The 19,991-nt window shown below is 40.6% G+C and overlaps 7 protein-coding genes across 7 annotated transcripts; 4 read left to right on the forward strand and 3 right to left on the reverse strand.

Moving 5' to 3' along the window:
* Positions 1-488: 488 nt before the first annotated feature.
* Positions 489-2,490, reverse strand: PHYBLDRAFT_132982 (hypothetical protein; the record flags this gene model as incomplete). The annotated part of the gene is made up of 5 exons (XM_018429539.1): positions 489-1,311; positions 1,372-1,581; positions 1,635-1,909; positions 1,962-2,164; positions 2,244-2,490. 5 exons carry the CDS (start codon positions 2,488-2,490, stop codon positions 681-683), a joined length of 1,566 nt encoding a protein of 521 aa, XP_018292993.1. The 3' UTR covers positions 489-680.
* Positions 2,491-3,977: 1,487 nt separating this feature from the next.
* PHYBLDRAFT_167287 (CCHC-type zinc finger transcription factor) lies at positions 3,978-5,297 on the forward strand (the record flags this gene model as incomplete). Its single annotated transcript, XM_018435619.1, has 1 exon — positions 3,978-5,297. The coding sequence occupies one exon, from the start codon at positions 3,978-3,980 to the stop codon at positions 5,295-5,297; it is 1,320 nt and encodes a 439-aa protein (XP_018292994.1).
* Positions 5,298-5,428: 131 nt separating this feature from the next.
* Positions 5,429-9,111, forward strand: PHYBLDRAFT_167288 (hypothetical protein; the record flags this gene model as incomplete). Its single annotated transcript, XM_018435620.1, has 3 exons — positions 5,429-6,216; positions 7,630-7,934; positions 8,126-9,111. The coding sequence occupies 3 exons, from the start codon at positions 5,429-5,431 to the stop codon at positions 9,109-9,111; spliced, it is 2,079 nt and encodes a 692-aa protein (XP_018292995.1).
* A 1,134-nt stretch (positions 9,112-10,245) lies between these two features.
* PHYBLDRAFT_186588 (hypothetical protein) lies at positions 10,246-11,994 on the forward strand (the record flags this gene model as incomplete). The annotated part of the gene is made up of 3 exons (XM_018439258.1): positions 10,246-10,980; positions 11,046-11,678; positions 11,805-11,994. The coding sequence occupies exons 1-3, from the start codon at positions 10,301-10,303 to the stop codon at positions 11,992-11,994; spliced, it is 1,503 nt and encodes a 500-aa protein (XP_018292996.1). The 5' UTR covers positions 10,246-10,300.
* A 348-nt stretch (positions 11,995-12,342) lies between these two features.
* PHYBLDRAFT_186589 (hypothetical protein) lies at positions 12,343-17,583 on the reverse strand (the record flags this gene model as incomplete). Its single annotated transcript, XM_018439259.1, has 24 exons — positions 12,343-12,738; positions 12,810-13,019; positions 13,076-13,171; positions 13,248-13,495; positions 13,558-13,614; positions 13,691-13,757; positions 13,818-13,941; positions 14,023-14,141; positions 14,207-14,343; positions 14,429-14,578; positions 14,634-14,793; positions 14,856-14,975; positions 15,048-15,160; positions 15,225-15,346; positions 15,456-15,557; positions 15,623-15,714; positions 15,775-15,957; positions 16,027-16,191; positions 16,271-16,521; positions 16,583-16,679; positions 16,744-16,936; positions 17,004-17,200; positions 17,263-17,477; positions 17,555-17,583. Coding segments are annotated over 24 exons (3,562 nt in total), but the record flags the coding sequence as incomplete, so codon positions are not given.
* Positions 17,584-17,719: 136 nt separating this feature from the next.
* On the forward strand, positions 17,720-18,234 carry PHYBLDRAFT_144311 (hypothetical protein; the record flags this gene model as incomplete). The annotated part of the gene is made up of 3 exons (XM_018431189.1): positions 17,720-17,807; positions 17,884-18,105; positions 18,191-18,234. 3 exons carry the CDS (start codon positions 17,720-17,722, stop codon positions 18,232-18,234), a joined length of 354 nt encoding a protein of 117 aa, XP_018292998.1.
* Positions 18,235-18,404: 170 nt separating this feature from the next.
* On the reverse strand, positions 18,405-19,761 carry PHYBLDRAFT_111328 (hypothetical protein; the record flags this gene model as incomplete). The annotated part of the gene is made up of 8 exons (XM_018428208.1): positions 18,405-18,604; positions 18,660-18,726; positions 18,782-18,898; positions 18,952-19,050; positions 19,116-19,222; positions 19,301-19,385; positions 19,438-19,556; positions 19,626-19,761. The coding sequence occupies 8 exons, from the start codon at positions 19,759-19,761 to the stop codon at positions 18,405-18,407; spliced, it is 930 nt and encodes a 309-aa protein (XP_018292999.1).
* Between the last annotated feature and the right edge of the window lie 230 nt (positions 19,762-19,991).

Here is a 19,991-nt window from a genome sequence, read left to right on the forward strand (position 1 = left end):
CGAATTCTGTTCACTATAAATCTGATAATCTTAAAATCACCGAATTTATATATTATATAAGACATATGTTTAGTAAAAAAGAAGACAAATTAAATTAGCAGCGAGGAAAATCAATTTCAGTGTAAAAGTTCAAGGCTCTTTTTAGAATGGTTGAAAATTGGTACAAATCTACACCATCTCTGCTTTGAAAGCCTACTACATTTTATTCAAGCTGGTCAAAATCAATCTAAACGGCCATCTAAACAAGACACAGTTATATTTATCAATGTAATCGTTGATATTTAGCCACTTACTCTTTTCAAAGCCTGTTGATTGTTAAAAGCACTAAAGAATCATTTGTAGTTAGGTCCGCTTACACCATAGTAAAGAAAGAGTATTATTCATAGAGCCTTCTTCCTTTTCTTCCTTATTTGAAACCAACAATACAATGTTTGTTACATTTTCCCTTACAAAATAACACAATTGAAAACCATCGAAGCTGTTTATATGCGATGATAAGATGCCAATAATAGCTTAATTTTTAATTTTTAATTTTGGGTAATGATAGTTAAATAGTATACAATGGATTCGTAATATTAGATGCGGTAGGGGGGTTATTTCTTTTTACAGCTTCCCGCAAATATGAGCGGGTAATAAGAGGACTGCTATAGTTGCAGTGGGGTAAATTAGGTAATATAATCCTACAATCTGAATTTGAAGTCAAGGCGATTGCTTCCAATATCCTTTGTAGTCTTGTTGTAGATTTTTCGTTCTTCAATGGTCATGCTGTCCCACTTTCTAGCGCGTGTGCGATTTAACCAGGCATACCGAGTACGTTGAACGATCAAAAGAATAATATTTGCGATATGGACACCACTGTTAATAAAGTTACCATGATGGTAACGAGGGGAATCAGCGACTCTGTAGATTTGGGAACCAGGGACACCGCAGATGTTAGCAGCTCCAATAACACAGCCAAGAGCAAATGAGCGTTTTCCAAGGGGCGCGATGTTAGAAGCCATCCAAGCAATTTCCATTCCGTGGGCAGAGGGCGCTGATGCTGTGAACAAGGCTGCACCATATAAACTCCAGCGTCCAGTTCCATCAGGTAGCAAGGCTAATAATAAGAATCCGGTTAAACTCCAAACAGTTCCAATTAGAGCGTGAAGTGCGACATTTCCCCGCTTATCAGAGCTTCTTGCAATAAAGATAGAGATAACGAGACCAATGAGGTACGAAGGAGCCGAAAGAAGGTTAGCTTCTGTAACATTGAATCCTGACTGTTTGATCATAGTAGGAAGATAGCCCTGGATAGGTGTGGTTGTCATAATTCTATAAGATAAATAGAAATAAGTATAAATGATAAAGGCAGCCATAATAGTATATACATACACAGTGAAAGTAATCAACAAATGTGTCCAGATCTTAGTATCAACAACAACCAGCTTAACGTCCTCAAGCTTCAAAGTCTTATTATGCTCTTTCTTTGTCAAGTCGTCACGTACAATGCGAGTATATGCAATCTTTGCTTGACGCTCGTCAAACCAACCCTTTCCACGCAACAGACCGGCTGTTTTGTAAGGAGATCCGGGCAAGTAGAAGCTATAGATTAAATTAGTATATCTTCCTTTCTGTGCTTATAAAAGTATACTTACAAGGCAACAAAGCCGACGATTTGAGTTCCAATACCATCCAGCAAAAACAACCATTTCCAACCTTCGAGACCAGCAATTCCATGCATTTTAAAAATTCCAGATGAAATGAGTCCCGAGAAGGCTGAAGCAAAAGCCTGAATACCCCAGAACCAAGACAATCTTGTGGCAAGCTCGGTAGTTTTGTACCATAAGGATAAGTAGAGTAGACAGGCAGGGATAAAACCAGCTTCAGTCACAGCAATAAAAACACGAATACACATAAAGCCTTTGAAATCCTGTAAATAAAGTTTAGTAATGATATACAATTACATTTTAAAGGGTACTTACGTAAATGAAAGTATGTGCCCAAGTGACAATTGCCCAGGATGACATGAGAAATGGGATCCAGATGTGAGCACCCAATTTCTTGGCCATGGGAGTCGAGGGAAGAGTGAAGAGAGTGAAAACAAACGAATAAACTAGAGTGGCAGTATTGACACCGTCATTTGTAAAGCCGAGGTCTGCAGCGAGATTATCGGATATTGCGTTGGCTAGTAAAATGTTATAAGTATAAGTATATAACATATATATATATGTATGTATATATATTAAAAGAAAAAATATTCTTACAGATATTGGTTCTGTCCATGTTTAATACAAATGTCATGAGCAGCACAAAAGACATCAAGCGAAGATCAATCTTGCGTCTTACGGCATCTTCTTCTTTATCGGTCCATTCGAATGAATGATCGTAGTTGGCCAGTGCATCTTCTTCATCAATAGAAGATATTTCAGAACCATCTTGTTTATCTTCGATGTGGTCGGTCTTTTTACTATCTGAAAGGTAAACCTTTTCATTTAGGTTTGGAGTACTCATTATGTGAATCGACAAATATTTTTTGAAATAAATAAATGAATAAAGAAAAGGGCAAGAGGATGTTAAGTATTCAGGGTTGAGGAACCTGGATATATATATAGTAGCTCTGTCAAAAATATAATTCCTATGTACATGTATGATAACAGTCAAGTGAGAAATGTCGACATACAGAACAATCGATGATGCAAAAAGCTTATGAAACGCGAGATTCGTACAGTAATGGACTTATCATTGTACTACTGCGATACCCTAATTTCAAAGTTTAGTTATTCGAACTATAAAGTAAGAAATTTTATTTTTCTCGGTAAAATTGATTTTTTTTTTCTTTTTTTTTTTACGCCATATTATTTTCCTATTGTGCAATCCAACCCAAAAAGCTGGCTGTATAATATATATGGCAGCATTAAAAGGACGGGTGGCATCATTTGTCTTACCTAACAGTTTTAATTTTATTGGTCAGATTACGGACATTTGTTTCTCAAACGCAAAAAACGGACGGTCGCGCCATCCTTTCACGTAAAGCGTGCAAATAATTGTTGTAATATAAATCCAAAGATCATTTCTTGATTTTTAAGCAGCACAAGCTTCAAGTTTTCTGTAGCTTTTGATAGGTGTATATGCTATATTGAACTATCTATATAATTATATCAATAAATATAGAAGATTGAGGGTCAATGTAAGTTACATTAAGTAATTGTTAATGAAATCTTCTGCCAGATCATAATCAGGTGTGTATAACTCTATACTACTTAGGATATAGCTATCATATTTCTCCGTAATATAAAGTCTGCAGAAAAAGAAAATGTTCTTGTGCAACTCGATAGCATCTTGAATACTAAAGGACAATGCCTTTTTAAAATAATAAGTACCAATTCAATATAAATATATGGAGTATTTAGCTGACTCAGTATACACAATAAAATTTTAGAACTAATCATTTTGTAAGAATATCTGTAGTAGTTACATCTTGATTTATATGCGTGTTAATCTGTTCTTTATTATTTATTGGATACATGCGACTTAATGTAAATTAGTCCGGAACGTTAATTGAAGAATCGAATTCTTCAATAAAGAATACATAGATTTTATAGTTGATTTCTCGAAAAATGACACATAGCTTTTTTCTTCTTTTATATAAAATCTTTCTAGCTTGATTGGCTAAACCGACTGTCTTACAGAAAAGTGTTTGAGATTAACGTTACTCACAAAGATGTAGATGCTCCTGTACTATTGTGTTCCTGTGTAAAATATGCTCAAGTCATTTAATCGCCGGGAGTAGCCATGAGCCTGGAGTCAAATAATCTTTAATCATCAAGTTACATTATTCACTCATAAATTATCAAAAAAAAAAGAATTACTTTGATTCAAAGTTTATTTCATTTTTCTTTGGCTAAATTACATATAAGCTATCTAGAAGCATATATATATATAGCTAAGTGACTGAATTATGTTAATATTAAAGAAAAGATATTTATATTACACTACGCATGGCTCTTCCCGCTAAGACTCCGCCACCCCTACCAAGGGACCCCTCACCACCTCCTGGCTCACCCACGCCATCACTCAACACTCCATCTACACCAACTGGCTCACCACCATTGTCTCCATCTTACGTAGCTGCGGCTGTTAAGTCTGTAGACAATTCTTGTACATCTCGCATCATCGGCTCCATCGCTGGTAATGGCGCTCCACGCATATGGAAAGAAGGCTCCTCTCCATTTTCTGTTTTCTACGAGGTCCCTACTGAGGGAAACCCCCTCCGTCCTTTGTTCTTTGAGGCTCTTAACACCGCTTTCCCATTGGGTGTTGGCCGCGGCCTCACATATGCCTCTCGTACTTCCCGCACCTCCTTCGAATTCCATCTAGTAGACCAAGAAGCATGCTCGCGCGCATGCCAAGTTGGCTTTCCTTTTAATGGACGTACTGTCTTCGCTTCTCCTGCCATTCCTCCGACGTTTAAGCTCTTGCGCTTACGTGTGTCTCGACTTCCTCTTCACGGATATGCGGATTTTGATGAACTTGCCGAGAATCTTCGCCGCTGCCTTGCTATATACGGACAGGTTCAGGAAATATCCTTGAATTTGAAATATAACTACCCCGACGGCACAGGCACCATCCATATGCTACGCCCACCTAATCCTGATCTTCATCTGCGTCACTTGGAACATGAGATCAAGTATAATGAAACTACAACTTTCCTTGCCACTTGGGCACGTATGGGTACTCATTGTACTTTCTGTAAAGAGATGGGTCACGAGAAAGAAGCTTGCACCAAGCGACCCAAAGAAACCCGCACCTGCTTCCGCTGTGGTAAGGTTGGTCACCTTGCCCATCAATGCCCACGAAACGAGGAAGCCGAATCAAAACGCCCTCGCAAAACTGCTCGCTCCCCAACCCATGCCCCTGCACCCCCAGCCGCTCAGATGTATCATGGTCTTCTACCCTCTGAAACAATCTACGGCTCACAGCACGCCCCACAGAACATACCCCTACCTCCATTGGCTACTGAATCCCTTTCTAGACCACGCGCGGCCCCGGGCGCCATTCCGGGTGTTCTTCCCGCCAACCATCCTGACTTCCTGATAGAAGCAGCGGCTAGTACTGGCATGGATGACAACGTCCAATCGGTTAAGACCAGTGATGGCGAACTTGGTAACGAAGAGACGAAGAAAAGCGACGATGAGGAATACTACAGCGACGATGACATCGATGAGGTCGCCAAGTATTTCGCTCAAATGGAAGATGATCCCATGGATGGTGAAAATGATGGTGGACAAGATCCTCCAAATCCAGCTCTTACTTTATGATTAAAATCTCCACGATAAACTGTCGAGGCCTGGCCAAATTGGCCAACCCCACCTTACGCTCATTATTTATACGCCACCTACGCTCTCAGCATGTCGATATACTCGCCCTGCAAGAAACTCATGCTTCCTCTATGGATATACAGAACACATTCAATATGCAGTTTAGGACTACTTCCTCAGTTTGGTCCCAACATTGTGGTTTAGTGTGCCTAACTCCTATGATTTCTATTGTCAACCCTTTAACCTCTGTCTGTGGCCGATGTATATCTGCTACAGTTGAGCATGCCAACAATAATTTTTCTCCTTTTCAGATCTGTGTGGTATATGCCCCAGCTACAGTTGGACAGCGGTATAAATTCCTATCTGCCCTGCTTGCTAACTCTTTATTATTGCCCACTCATCCTTCACGCTTCATCCTGCTGGGAGATTTTAATCACTCCTATCACACTCGTTCACCTCGGCCCCGACTTGCACCTCATACGTGGCTCCAATTCCTCTCTGACCACCTCTTTGACTGCGTCACTATGCCTGATTCTACCCCTATGCCTACCTTCCATCGCGGCACAACGTCCTCCACCTTGGACTATATATTCTCCTCTTCCGATATATTTTCCCACCGCATTTTGTCTTCCGTGGATTATATTCATCCGCAATGGTCAGACCATTTCCTAGTTTCCGCATCTTTTCTCTTTGATTCAGGCACTGTCTTGGGGAAAGGCCTATGGCGTGCCAACCCACGTCTGTCCTACAACCAGCATTTCTGTCTCCAGCTTGACTCTCACATTCATTCCCTCGTCCACTCTCTACCAACATCTCTATCTGTTCAAGAACAGTGGGATAGTCTCAAAACCGATGTCATCCATTTTATCCGCTCTTATTGCCGTCGCCTTCGCCGCAACCTCACTACGATAGAAGCCCAGTTGCAGAGCAAGCGCGCGCACCTGATACAAAAGTACCGACTCAACCCCTCCATTAACTTCCAGCTTCCTTTTGTGGAACGACAGATTCAGGACATACAACACGAAAAGGTAGAAACACAGGCATTGCGCGCTGGAAAACACTGGCGGGAACAGGGTGAGACCTCTGCCGGTTACTTGAAACGTACGATTGAAACACGACAAGTCCGTAAGACGATCTCTGGCCTACGCCACCCCTTCACCAACGTCCTTTCGACACAGCCTTCTATCATGACCGATTCCGCGGCTGCATTTTATGAAGATTTGTATTCCCCCGATGACATTGAGCAAACCGCTGTAGACGACCTTCTACATAATCTTCCGACTCATATTGTTCTCTCTGACGCTCTTGTAAACAAACTCACTTCCTCCTTTTCCATCGTAGACATACGAGAAGGTGCGCAGCGGTCTCCTTCCGCCAGCAGTCCCGGTCCCGACGGGATACCCTATGAAATCCTTCGTCTCCTTTTTGACCATCCCGCGTGTGCTCATATCTTGGAAAAGCTTTACAATGACGCTCTCACCACTGGAGTTTTTCCTGCCTCTTGGCAATCTACTTGTCTCTCCTTGCTACCGAAGAAAGGAGACCTTACATCTTTGAAGAACTGGCGACCTATTGCCTTGATTAACACTGATGCAAAGGTCTTTACTCGACTACTCAATGCCCGTATGATTCCTGCTGCCAGCTCAATTGTGTCTCAATATCAAACCGGGTTTGTGAGGGGAAGGTTCATTGCTGACAATGGCATGCTCGTCAAGACCATTATGGAACAGGCCCGGCTCACTCAATCCACCAGTATTGGCTTGCTCTTGGATCAAGAAAAGGCTTACGATCGTGTACACCCCTCGCACCTGCGACAAGTCCTGCGCCATTTCCGTTTTCCTTCCTCTCTCGTCGATTGTATTTGCAACCTATTCTTCTCTACTCGAATACGAGTCAATGTGAACGGTCATATCTCCCGAGAACTTGTTCAGCACCGCGGTCTCCGACAGGGCGATCCTCTGTCCCCCGTTCTCTTCAATCTCGCCTTTGAGCCTCTTCTACGCCGCCTCCAACATGACCCTAAATTTTCTGGGTTTCTCCCACCTATCTCGCCAATCCTTCCAGCCCCCCCTCCAGTCAAATGTCTTGCATATGCGGACGATGTCATTGTTTTCCTCTCCACACCCGAATGTTTCACACGCCTCCACACACATCTTGCCACTTACTCTCGGGCCTCCAATGCCAAGATCAACATGGCCAAGACGGAGGCCATATCGCTTTCGGGACAACCACTTCCTCACTGGATCACGTTCCTACAGGCCCACCAAATAACATCCTGGCACGACCGTTCCTGTCCTGACTCCCTCCGCTACCTTGGCTTCCCTCTTGTCAGTTCGATTGCCCAACGCGATGCCTTTTGTTCCTCATTGTTAACAACCATACAATCTTCCTGCGCCATACACCTCACTCGATCCTTATCGATCCGGGGGCGTGCCACCGTTCTCAATACTCTCATTCTCTCCCGTCTCTGGCATGTCCTACGCGTGATCTCTGTTCCTGTGTCGTTTCTCGATAAAGTGAAGTCGGCCATGGGTCAGTTCTTGCAGCACCGAATGTTTCCTCCCATTAAGCTGTCCACTCTTTGTCTCCCTCTTCGTTCTGGCGGCCTTGGAGTATTAGATCCTTCTATACAACAAGGTGCTTTTCAGCTGCGTTGGTTACGTCCTCTCTGTCTCTCTCCTCACTCCACCTCTGGCTTAGTTCCTCCTTGACTGTCCTTTCTCTTACGTTATCATACGTCTGGCACCGACCCCCGATTGACACTTCTCTTCCACGATCTTCGCCCCCCCCCCCCCCCCCCCCCCCCCCCGATCTGACTGGCCTTGCAGGTTGCTTCCGCAACATATTCTCTGCTATTGATAGGCTCTCGCACGACTTCTCCTCCCTTGCCCCCAACATTGCTACGTGTTTAGCACTTCCCCTCCGCTCAGTATGCCTACCAGCCACAAGCACTACCTCCTTCCCTCCCTCCTGGCAACACCTCCGCGTTGAAGATGCCTTTCTTGTTGACCCTTCTTTCGACGTTCTCTGCCGTCGAGCGCCGGCTGATTTCCCACGCAACCCGCTCATATTGCGCAAGTTTTTCAAGAGAGTTGACTCTCGCGACATCTTGCTACAACCTTTCCTTGTTCGCGCTTTCCTCCCTTCTCATATCCTTCAGCTCAATTACCCTTCCATTCCTTCCCGTTCAGGTTCATCAATCAATGCTAGCCCTTTTGTTTGCGGCCTTTTACCTGGAATACCGTGGTCCAAGCTGAAACCTCGTATGTATCGTTCTCTTTGTTCCTCTTCTGTTTCTCCTCCCCTGTCGTCTACACTGTCCAGCTCACAATGGCGAATCTTTTGGAACCTTCCTATACACCACCATGTCCGCAACATCTGGTACCGAGGTCTGCACCACAAATTGTCATCCCGCTCTCTGTTGCATCGCATACTTCCTGGCCCCTTCCCCACCGACTCTTGCCCCATTTGTGAAGCCTCTACAGACACACCCGACCATTTCCTCTTCTCCTGCCCCCTCAAAATTGACGTTTGGTCTACATTCTGGCAAGATGTCTTTGGATCTCATCCTACTCTTCCTATACTCCATGATGCATTTTACAACCTGTCTTTCCCCTATACCCGCCCCTCTGATATTCACGCCGCCTCTCTCTTTAGCTGTGCCCTTCTGGCGATCTGGCGACATCATTGGTCCACGGTGTTCGACAATACACCTTTTGTATCTTCCACCGTCCTATCTACCGCTTCCCGCTTGGTTGCCATATTTAAGGCTGAAAAATCTCTTGATGACCTTGCCTGTTCTCTTGCTACTTAGCTCTACCTTTAGTTTTCCTTCTTACATATACACCTCAAAAAAATATATATATATTACACTACGCCAAAAAAAATAGGAGTTTTAGAGGTGGTTTCACAGGTGGTTCCGGAGGGGAAGCCAGGGCGCGTTTTGTGTCCTCCCCCCTTTTTTCCAACCCTGAGTTCATGTGCATTTTAATACATCTCCGCTTACCGGTAGTTTTAAGATTCTATTAATATATTGATAACCTTTTCTTTTGCTAATATTTGTCTTTCAATTGGACAAAACTTCTTTAAGTATAGTTGAAATATTATATGCCATTGGTTACTACTAATTCATTGTTCTTTTAATTTAGATTCTTTTAAATATTTCTTGCTTAATCATTGTTTTTATTGGATAAGACATAATTGCACTGTAGTGTATTTTATAAAAATACATTTTTATTGGTTTCTCAAATGGATATATTTTTTATTTATCGTTTTTATTGGTTATTACACTACACAATTACATTTTATATATCACTTTTATTGGCTGTTATGATAGACATTACATTTTATACATCATTTTTATTGGTTATAAACAGTCAAATACATCATATACTTCCAATATTAAATATACTACTTTACACTGCAGTGGATAGTTACTTACAATTGCCTCCTTTGACGGTCTTTCCAGAGATGACTGACTCTTGCAATGGATGCCCAATTTTGATGGCATCTGGTGAAATCTATACCAACCCTCTTAAGCATGTTTGCATGTTTATTGCAAATCATTGTTCGATCACATCGCTGGTGAGAATCCAATTCCTGCCAGCACAATGATACAGCTTCCTCTGGGTAGACAGCTTGCAGTTGCTTTGGCCAACGACCGCACCAGAAAAGAGATGTTGTATCGCCACCATCATACGCAAAAGGCTGATGGCAGCATTTCCGATGTCTTTGACGGACAGGCATACCAGTCAAAGAAGCATCTTTTCTCGGGTGAAAACGACATCGCCATTTCGCTGTCTGTTGATGGGTTTGCTCCCCATAGTGTTCCGGGTTCGGTAACCATTGTCCACGTTACCAACCTCAACCTTCCCCCAATGATCCGCTACGAGCGCAGCCGTATGATCCAAGTCGCGATCATCCCTGGTCCCAAAGCACCCGCCGACTTCTGGTCATTCCTGGAGCCTGTTCTGAAAGAACTTCGGATTCTCCAAGCCGGTGGAATGGTTGTGAAGACACCATCTGGAGATATTAGTGCAAAAGTCCATGTACTAATGACAACTGGCGACATCCCAGTTCTGGGAAAGATGGCTTGTCATGTGGGCCATATGAGTAAGGATGGCTGCCGCATCTGCCACGTTGTGGGTCAATCTCCTGGCCATGGCCAATATTTCCGAATGTCATCTGCCATCACCATGCGCACACCGGAAAGTTTCAAGCACTTTGATGAGGTGGCCTCATCCAGCAAAAAAGGGTTAACTGGCCAATCTCCCTTCTCCTTACTGGATTCCTTCTCTGGTCCGTTCTTCTTTGCATTGGATGAAATGCACGGCATTTGCCACGGCATTGGCAAACAGGTCTGGGGGCTCGTGTGTGGCAAGTATGGAAAAGATCATCCTCTCTCTCTCTCCCTTGCTGCTCAGAAAGAAATTGGTACTGCCATGGTGTCAACCAGAAGAAGTATTCCGACATCTTTCCACGGTGCATGGATCAACATCGCAACAAGATCAGGGTACTTCCGGGCTGTGGACTGGGCTGACTTCATCTTGTTTGTTATCCCCACGCTTGTGGCAGAGCGTGTCCGTGACCAAGCTGCCCGTAAGGCATTGCTTGACCTGGTGCAGACATGCAACCTACTCATGAGCTGGGAGTTATCAGCAGAGGAGAAAACCTTGATCAAAACGTAAGCTTTAATTATAATTAATATTATTATTTTATAACTTGTGTTAACTTATCTTTTTTTTTTAGAAATCTCGTCGCATGGAATGCGTATCTGGAAGCCTCGCTAGCTAAAGGAGAGGTCCAGCTCAAGGTCTTTACGATCAACCAGCACCTCCTGCAGCACTATCCCGCAATGATAGAAGCGTATGGTCCCCCCAGAGCGTATAGTGCACGATCTGTCGAGAGGACGATTGGGGAATACTCGCGAGCAATAAAGAGTAATTCGGCAATTGGAATCAACGCTGGCAACATCATGCTTGGCTTGACACAGATTCGACAGATGAGAGTTGAAAATTCAATAACGACAACAGCAACAGTAACAGCAACAACTCTCCTTCAGTATGACGATCCCTCTGCTGGTTGGCCAATTGACCGAGAAGGTAGTAATGTTGGTACTGATTCTGACATTGAGTTCTGGGGGCCTTTGAGGAACAGAACGATTGTTGATAGTTTTGGAGGCATTTCTTGTCTTCCAGAGCTTCTTCAAAAGTTCTACGAATCAAAGGGGGAAGAGTGTAGTATGATTGGAGCAGCCATTAAAACAAGCCGTAAGGCATTTGTAAATGGTTGTGTTATTGACTCTGCACTCGACCATAATTGTGTAAGAGAGGCACATAACGTCAGACTTCAGGTTCAGGTTGATGAGAACCGCAACATTGGGTAAAGCTACTCTCCAGTCTACAAGGATTTCTTTGGGAAGGTCGTCGTTTTCTTTGAGCACAAGCTCAACAACAAGAGGTGGCCGCTTGTCCTTGTCAATGTTTATGCAGTTCGTTTGGTAAATAGTATACCAGTCATCAACAATGGGCAAATGAAGCCAATGGTAGTTCACCTGGCAGATGTCAAAGAATTAGTTGGTTTGGTGAAGTCGGACACGACTATAAACACAATAACAACAGCAGCAACAACATATGTAGTGTGGCCAGAGCTTAACCGCGGCCCAAAACTGTCACTTGGTTCTCTTGCAGACTTATAATTTTTTTTTCTTGTAATACATTATTTTTTTTCAAATTGTCTTAACATATTTTATCCTCCCAGCAAAAAGTTTAGATATTTTTCTCTCTTTTACCTCTGACTTTTAATAGTCATCAATTGCAATCTACATTTACTAAAAATGTAAAGTCTGTAGTTAAAATGTACTTTTGTCTATCAGGAGATTTAATTTTAGATGGTCAATCTGCTTTTTGTCAATCTTTTCAAAAAACAGAGATTTTCTAGTTTCAAATTGGATTTTTGGTGATTTTTTAATTATTATAGGCCAAAAACAAAGTCACAAATACAAAAAACCGCCCCTATTTGTCGTAGTGATTAATAAAAATAAATAGAAAAATAAGTCAAATTGCATACTTGTATGCTTTAATTCAAAAATAAAATATAATAATTAAACTTGAGGAAAATATTCATATTAAGTCGCCTCTCCTACTATCTCTCTTAATCCACTTCGACCGTTAGCAGAAGAGATATCTGGAGATAATGCTGGGCGTTCAGGATTACTGGCAAACGTCGGTAACATCTGCGGCTGAAGGAAGCGTTGCTGTTGTTCAATAAAGAATGTAGCTGTGGTGGACTTTGGCTTCACAAGGATCTGCTGAGCACTGTTCACGTAAACTGTCGCAGAGAAAACATTGGATGACACGGCTGATACACGAACAGAAGGTAAAAGCAAGTTTCCAGTTTTAAGGGGTACAAGACTAATAGAAAACTCAGCAACCTCTCCAGGCTACATATAGAGAAATGGTTAGAAATTTATATTGTAAATTAAGAATACAGCTACTAATATACGATGCTTACTTTTGATGTAAATCGAAGGCGACGTTTTCCCGAAAGTAACCAGTTGTCGTAATCCACATCAATATCGTAGAAGAAGTCTTCAAAAGGCTTGCTATCATCAGACTCTGCAGACCAATACATTGATTGCTTGATACGTAACACACATGGACAAGCCTCAGAAACAAGCAAGTCTTTTTCTACTGAGAGAGCAAGCTCTACCGTATGAAGGATCTAAGATAAACCACAGAGATTAACTTTGAGCTACGATCTAGTATAGTCCCATATACCTTGGATATAGGCACATCCAACAAGAATGATACGCCATGGATAGTGGCACTTGGTGTCTGTTCTTTAATTGTGTGTACTGTAATAGCCTCATGCTCCTGCAGAAAAACATACACCACCGCATATATTTATCCAGTAAGCATTTAACGAACATTGTATTAAATTGAACTTTACCTCAAAAAAGTCTTCGATCAAATCAAGAAGTTCGACTTTTGTTTTCAAATCACGGTGAAGTAAAAAAGATTCACAGAGCTCAGCATCAAAGTTATCCAAATGAACAACATCTGTTAACCCATAGCTGGCATAGTCCACAGACTGCAAGAACTTTTCGCGAACTTTGCTAAAAACATATGTAGCATGCTGGCTTAGCTTGTGCTCGTCAAGCTTTCGCTTGAGCATTACTTCAACGCTTGTTTCGACCTCTTTTTTTTTAAAAAAAAAAATCAGTATTTACCAATGTGCACGAATTATCAAATTAAGTTACCATTCTTAACTGTGCGGTACTTGACATTAAACTGAACTTTGGATTTGAGTGTAGGGTCTGAATTTTTATCAGTTTTTAGTATAGTTTTTTTTTTTTTTAAAAATAAAACAAAAAAATAAAATAAGAGACATACCTTCGTCCGAGACATCTCGCTTCACTAGCTTGTAAACAAATGTGGCTAGCTGCTTGGGAAATAATGTCTACCAGTGATGCAAGTTCAGAAAAAGCAAAGCTCATATATTCTTATGCTTAGGACATACCAGATCCCATTGCTCTTCTTTGGGTTGACTTTCTACAACATATATTTTGGAAGGGCGTAGAGTAGATCCCAATATTCTCACAGGCCATTTTCCATTGCAAGAAAGTTCAACCTTGAGAAAAACACTTGTATAAAATTGGAATTAAGACAGGGTTTTTAAACGAGGGAAAAAAACAAACATTTCTTTTAAAACAAAGGAGTCTTACCAAGTTTCTCTAAAGATGCTAGACTCAGTAACAGTCAATGGTTCTATTACATGAATGGTATCGGCGGATATAAATTTGCGTGCCTTATTTTCAGTTGTGTATGACACTGTAGTTTTGACCTGTAAAGAAGAAAATATAAGATACATAGCTCTGTTCTCTTAAAATATCTTTGACAAATTTATACTCTATATTCGTATTCGGTGTAGAGTCCTTCATAGGCAACATAGATTTCAAGCTCATGATCAGCTTCACAATCAGGTAATACGATTTCCCCAGAATCAAGTATCTCAAGCTCATGTTTTTTGGGAGAAGCCTCTCTGTCTACAATACCAAAATTAAGAGTTAGTAATCTATCGGGTTATGCATCGTACCAGCATAAGCGAAAATATCTGCTGTATTCACTTACCTTTGATATTCTGAATATATCCACACACTTCTTCATCCCTCAAAATCTTTAATCCATCTGTCTGCGGTTCTAGCAAAAGTCTTCCATTTGTGATAGTCGAAAGTCCAGATTTAATCGAGACCAAGAATTTCTGCCTCTCTCCAAGACAAACTAAACAAAAAATGTTAAAGAATGTCTAAATTTATACACGGCTGGTATTTAATACCTTCATTTGGTTGCTGTACAATTGCACTGAGCTGCTTTACATCATGGTTTAGTCGAACAACACGTTTCTTTTGCCCAGCCCGCATAAAATTATGATAGAACATAAGTTTTCCTAATCGCATCTCACACATCTCAACAACGTAGTTTCCGGAAGTAGATGTCTGTGTATCATTAATAAGTTTAAATACTCATCTTTATTTCGCATATAGCTATATCCACTTACATCACTTGTCAAGTAAAACGAATTCTTTCCTGGATTTAATGTTTGATTTTCAATAGTAAACCATATCTGTTCAGGAGAATTCCCTACGAGACAGAGCCGAAGACTATCAAAGTATAGACTCTTTGTAAAAAAAAGGTGTTGTTGTTGTTTTTAGAAAAATAGTATTAGAATCATTCCAAGGCTACTTGTTACCTTTGGGAGGTGAGAGTTTATACATATTTCAACACTTGTGCTGTTAACGGTGTCATCGTCAATAATTGATATAACGGCAATGGAAAACATCGGAGAGAATTGTCTTGCAATATCTAATGAATATCAAGATATGTTTTTATACCCCATACAAACTGTGGCGAAATTTACTTGGCTTACCTGTCTCAAGATTTATCACATCACGAAGTAGTTCATCCATATACAAATTTGCGTCTTCTTGAGATAAGTAATCCGCATTCTTTAACAAAGCAAGAACAGATTCTACATATGTGATAGAAGACCTATGTTAAGGACACCCGCTGAAATCTAATGTAATATTCTGTTTGGGTGTATTCATATATAAAAGGATATTGATTAATCTTCCCCAGCCGTTTTTGCGAGTCAGCACACTTGATCAAAAGGCTATTTTCAATAGATCCCCAATCTTCTCTCCCGAATTGTTTGATCATAGGCTCAAATATTTCGACAGCTTCTTCATATTTGCCTCTTACGCTAATAGGTACATGTATCAGCTATTACTATTCTTAACACAAGATTTTCGTATTACAAATCCTTACTATTTCAAAGCCGCAATATCTCCATGAACACTCAATGCTGCTTTTGATCTATTACTGATTATATAGCCCTTGGTTGCCCTTGTGCTCAAAGCCTGCGACAATTAACTTAAGCATACAGTATACTAGCACAAATAGCAATTCCGTGCAATTACCATGTACATCTTGTCAAACGATTCTACAGAACTAATTGCTTCAAGTAAATTCTGGTTTGTAATTGTCCCCTTTGGCGAAAGATCTCCTTGGGACGGACTTTTTAAGGTAGGTTTAATGTCAAGGTAAATAGAGAAGGGTATAGTGTTTGGTAAACTTCCGTGCTTTACACCTAGTTTATCCAGCTATAAAACCACGTAAATATTATGAGAAATTGAAATAATACAATCAATTACTTTCGGCCGTCATATTACCTGTCTTCGAGCAGTCAAAAGTAGATCCGACTTTACAGCACTGTAAGGTTTGGTAAATCCAGAATCCATAGCTGCCAGCTGAGGGCACAGAGGCTCACATTCATTCACCACATTCATACATGCAGAAAATACCCACGACTCTAGAAAATCATCCGCAAGTTGATCCTAGTGACAAAATAAGATAACTTATCACATGATAGGTTCTCTACAATCTGTACATCATTTTTGTTTGTGTTTTACATACTGTATTTTCACGAATGGCTGGTATAAAATTTGTGATAAAGAGCTGAGCTCTTCCGCATACTTCAATCACTCTTTGAAGCTTCAATAACATACGACACTGTCTTGCAAAAAGATAACTTCTGAAATCAAACACTGAAATGCTGTTTTTGTTGATAAGGTCTCGGTAATCTTTCCGCTTGAAATCCAAGACATTGCCGCTGTCATCTCCAAAGTCCGTTCCTCCAAAATGGCCAAACCACGCTAGGGCCTTGTCTAATTATTTCTCGTATATTAGATCCTTAATACTACATAATGTACTAAGGTGTGTCCAAACCTCTCAATACTTGAAAAAATGATGCTTCGAGCTCATCATACTGAATCAATGCGTCTTCATACAGCGTCATAATTTCAAAGGCTTGGGCCAAACCTTCCTGTTATAATTATATATAAAATACTTAGCCCGCATTTCTTGGCTGCTATGAATATAAGCCTTACTTTCAGTATAAAGAAAGTACAATAATTCCAGCCAGGCATATGTCGCTGCATATCAAGTCGTCTGGTATCTTCTTGTGTTTGAAGGACATGCATATCAAAGCTCGATAGGATGTATTCTTTCATTTTATCCAAAAATATTGCCCAGTTCTCGGAAGCTGGTCCATCTGGATCGTGAATACGAATATAGGAACATCTGCATATCCATCGATAAAGTAAGGAAGGTCAGTTCAGCAGTTATTTGTAGCTGACATTCAACCAACCTTTCCTGCTTTCCTTGGTTAAAATCAGTTCGTATCTTGTCATATACAGTAGTTTTAAGTCCCAAGTAACTGTTTGTCTTTTTTGCATCTTGACCAGCAACATAGACGACCATCCACTCTTGATTCTTTTTCCCCGTAATAAAATCCACCCATTGTTTGATTTGTTTTTTGACCTTGTTTTTATAAATTTCGTTATCCTGAAGAATAATAGATATGTAAGTAATATAATTTTGAGATGAATGCTAGAATGATCTCTTACTTCGCATGCAACAAAATACAGATTAAGGTAATTTGTTTGCATTGTCGATAGGAGTTGAGGTGTCTGATCAAAGCTAAACCTCTTTAGATCCACTTCGAGAGAGTGGATTAAGCTTGGGCCTCTTTGGCTCGACGGCTGCCATTTTAGATTCTTAAGGGGTAGCCGGGAAGAAAGGTCATCTGCAATTAAGGGCCACACCCCATACTCATCACAATCTGGGTAGAAGTCAAGGAAAATGCTTTTGTGAGTATGAGACGGGGCAGTCTCTATTTTATCTAGCATATACACTCACAGGTCACTGTTACTCTTCTTCCATTCATAGTTGAGACAAGTGAAGAAAGCTAATCCAACTTGGGTCGCACGCGTGCTTGAATGTCGTGGGCTCCGATAGAGCGACAGTCACCTATGCAAAACTCAAATCAGTTCTCTTTATTATCTGTTTTACCAAACACAAAAAATGTCAAAGCGGGGACATGACGAAAGTGAGCTCGTCAATTCTCTTCGGCAGAAACTTAAAGTGGATCAATCTGCTAATCGGTATTATGGTAAAGCTTGCAATCATTGATTTACAGCGCATCTTTGTTTGACATGCAATTGTCATTTGTGATTCTTTTTTTTTAGCCAAAAAAACATTCGAACTCTTAATGCAGGCACAAAGACCAAATCAGAGAAATTCTTTCAACGAGCCTTCTTATGCACTATTCAACACAGATATAAAGGACCCAGGGTTCTCTCTAAAAAATAAAGTCTCATGTCATAGATGTAGTACTCCAGGCCATGCCAATGAGTGCACATTTTGTGAAAAGGGATTCTGTGCAGACTGTTCTCAAAGATGTGAACTGTGTAACAACATGTATTGTACAACATGTTCTATTATCGAGTAAGTTTTATTGATATGACTATTTGAAATTTAAATCACTTTTCATAGCTACTCGTCCTCGCAAGACAGAATTTTCTGTTTGTCATGTATAAATCCATAAACCACCCACATCATCTTGGAAAACATAATTTTTTTTTTATTGAATTAAATAATCATGGTCAAGTACAATATAATATTCAGAATTGCTTCATACTGTTATTCTTCTCGTACATGCGGTAGCCGACAAACAATACACCAACAAGCCCTGCTGCAGCCAATAATTTCAAAATAAACATAAAGAATCCACCAGACTTTTTCTTTGACTTGGAAGAAGATGGGGCCTATAGTGACAAAAGTTAATAAAAAAGCCTAACTTGTACATATTTCTGCCTTTTCCAATGCAAATCATTCGACTTACTGGAATGTACTCCTTGGGTTTGGGAATCAATGTCTTTGTGGTTACGTAGACAATGTCGTGGTTATCTGTATAAAGGATGTTAGTATCGGCGATACGCTTATAATTATTCTAATATTATACCTGTTAATTCACCAGTGTGGGCAGTGAATCCGAGATAAAACTGATCAGGAAGCTTAACATCGTGGACCTATTCAAACAGCCATAAATACATATTTTGATCACAATCATTTATAACCTTTTACCTTGAAACATTCTTCCCAAACATTTTCTTCTCTCCATTGCACATCAAGTTGAAGATAATTATCTTTATAGTAAGTCAATCGAGCCTTTGTGGGAATTTCTCTCGCTCTGAAATCAGCCTAAATCCAATCAAATTTAAGTCGATGTGCCTTTTATCCGCAGTGATTCTTACCTCACAACCACCCAATTCAGTCGGTCTTCCATCTTTGTCGTTATCATAAGATTTAATACCATCACCAAGCATGCTGCTAATATAAGGAAATGTGTGTTTCTGTTTTAATTCGTTCAAGTATAAGTATTTCGAATTATCAATTGATGTAATGGTAAAATAATTACATGTGCACGCTCATTATCATAAGTATCAAAGAAGACACCTAGCCCTTCGAATTGATTCACCGAACCAAACACAGGACCAGTCGATGTACGCTGCTTGGTGAGCCACACTAAAAAGTATAAGCCATTAGGGTTACAGTGCATAATACATACAAGTATATGTGGGTACATATATTGTGGATACTTACATGCAAATCCATCACCGTAAAGATGACCTGTTGGACCGTCTACATTAAACTCAAACTCAATCTCGAAGTTTGTAGCAGTAACGGGCTGGGATAGATGAGCTTAATTAGTGTGGGATGGAATTATTATAGACACTCACCAGTCGGGACCAGAGGAAACCAACTTGGGAAGGTCTATTTCCGGTGAGTCGAATGTGGTGATTCGTGTTTACGATGGCGTTTCCACCAAAGTCAAACCAGCGATTCTGGAGGTCATCATCTAAAAAAGGGAAAATAATCAGATGAGATGCCTGATGCTGTGCGTCACGGATTATTGTTTTTCTTTTACCTATGAAAGGCACAGAAAGAGAATGCGTTCGAAGTGGAACTGCTGCTTGCTGGTTGTTCTGATCACTGCTTACTTGGGCAAGAACTCCTGGTAAGAATGCCCAGGCTGAAAAAACTAAGGCCAGAAAAGGACGCATAATGTGCCTGTCAAAGAGAAGCCTTAAAACCTCGCGTACAAAGGGAGCGCAGAAACAAAGACTTTGAAGTAACCGCTACAAACACCGCTTGGCGCCTGGAAGACTCAGAAAATGACGCAGACTTCGTTTTAAGCATCCGATATGCAGAACGTTTTTTTTTTGGTATTCAGTATCAAACTCATGAAGTTAATTCTGATAGTTTTATAATGATCAAATTGACTTACTTGTTT

This window comes from Phycomyces blakesleeanus (assembly GCF_001638985.1).
Source record: "Phycomyces blakesleeanus NRRL 1555(-) unplaced genomic scaffold PHYBLscaffold_8, whole genome shotgun sequence".
NCBI lineage: Eukaryota > Fungi > Mucoromycota > Mucoromycetes > Mucorales > Phycomycetaceae > Phycomyces > Phycomyces blakesleeanus.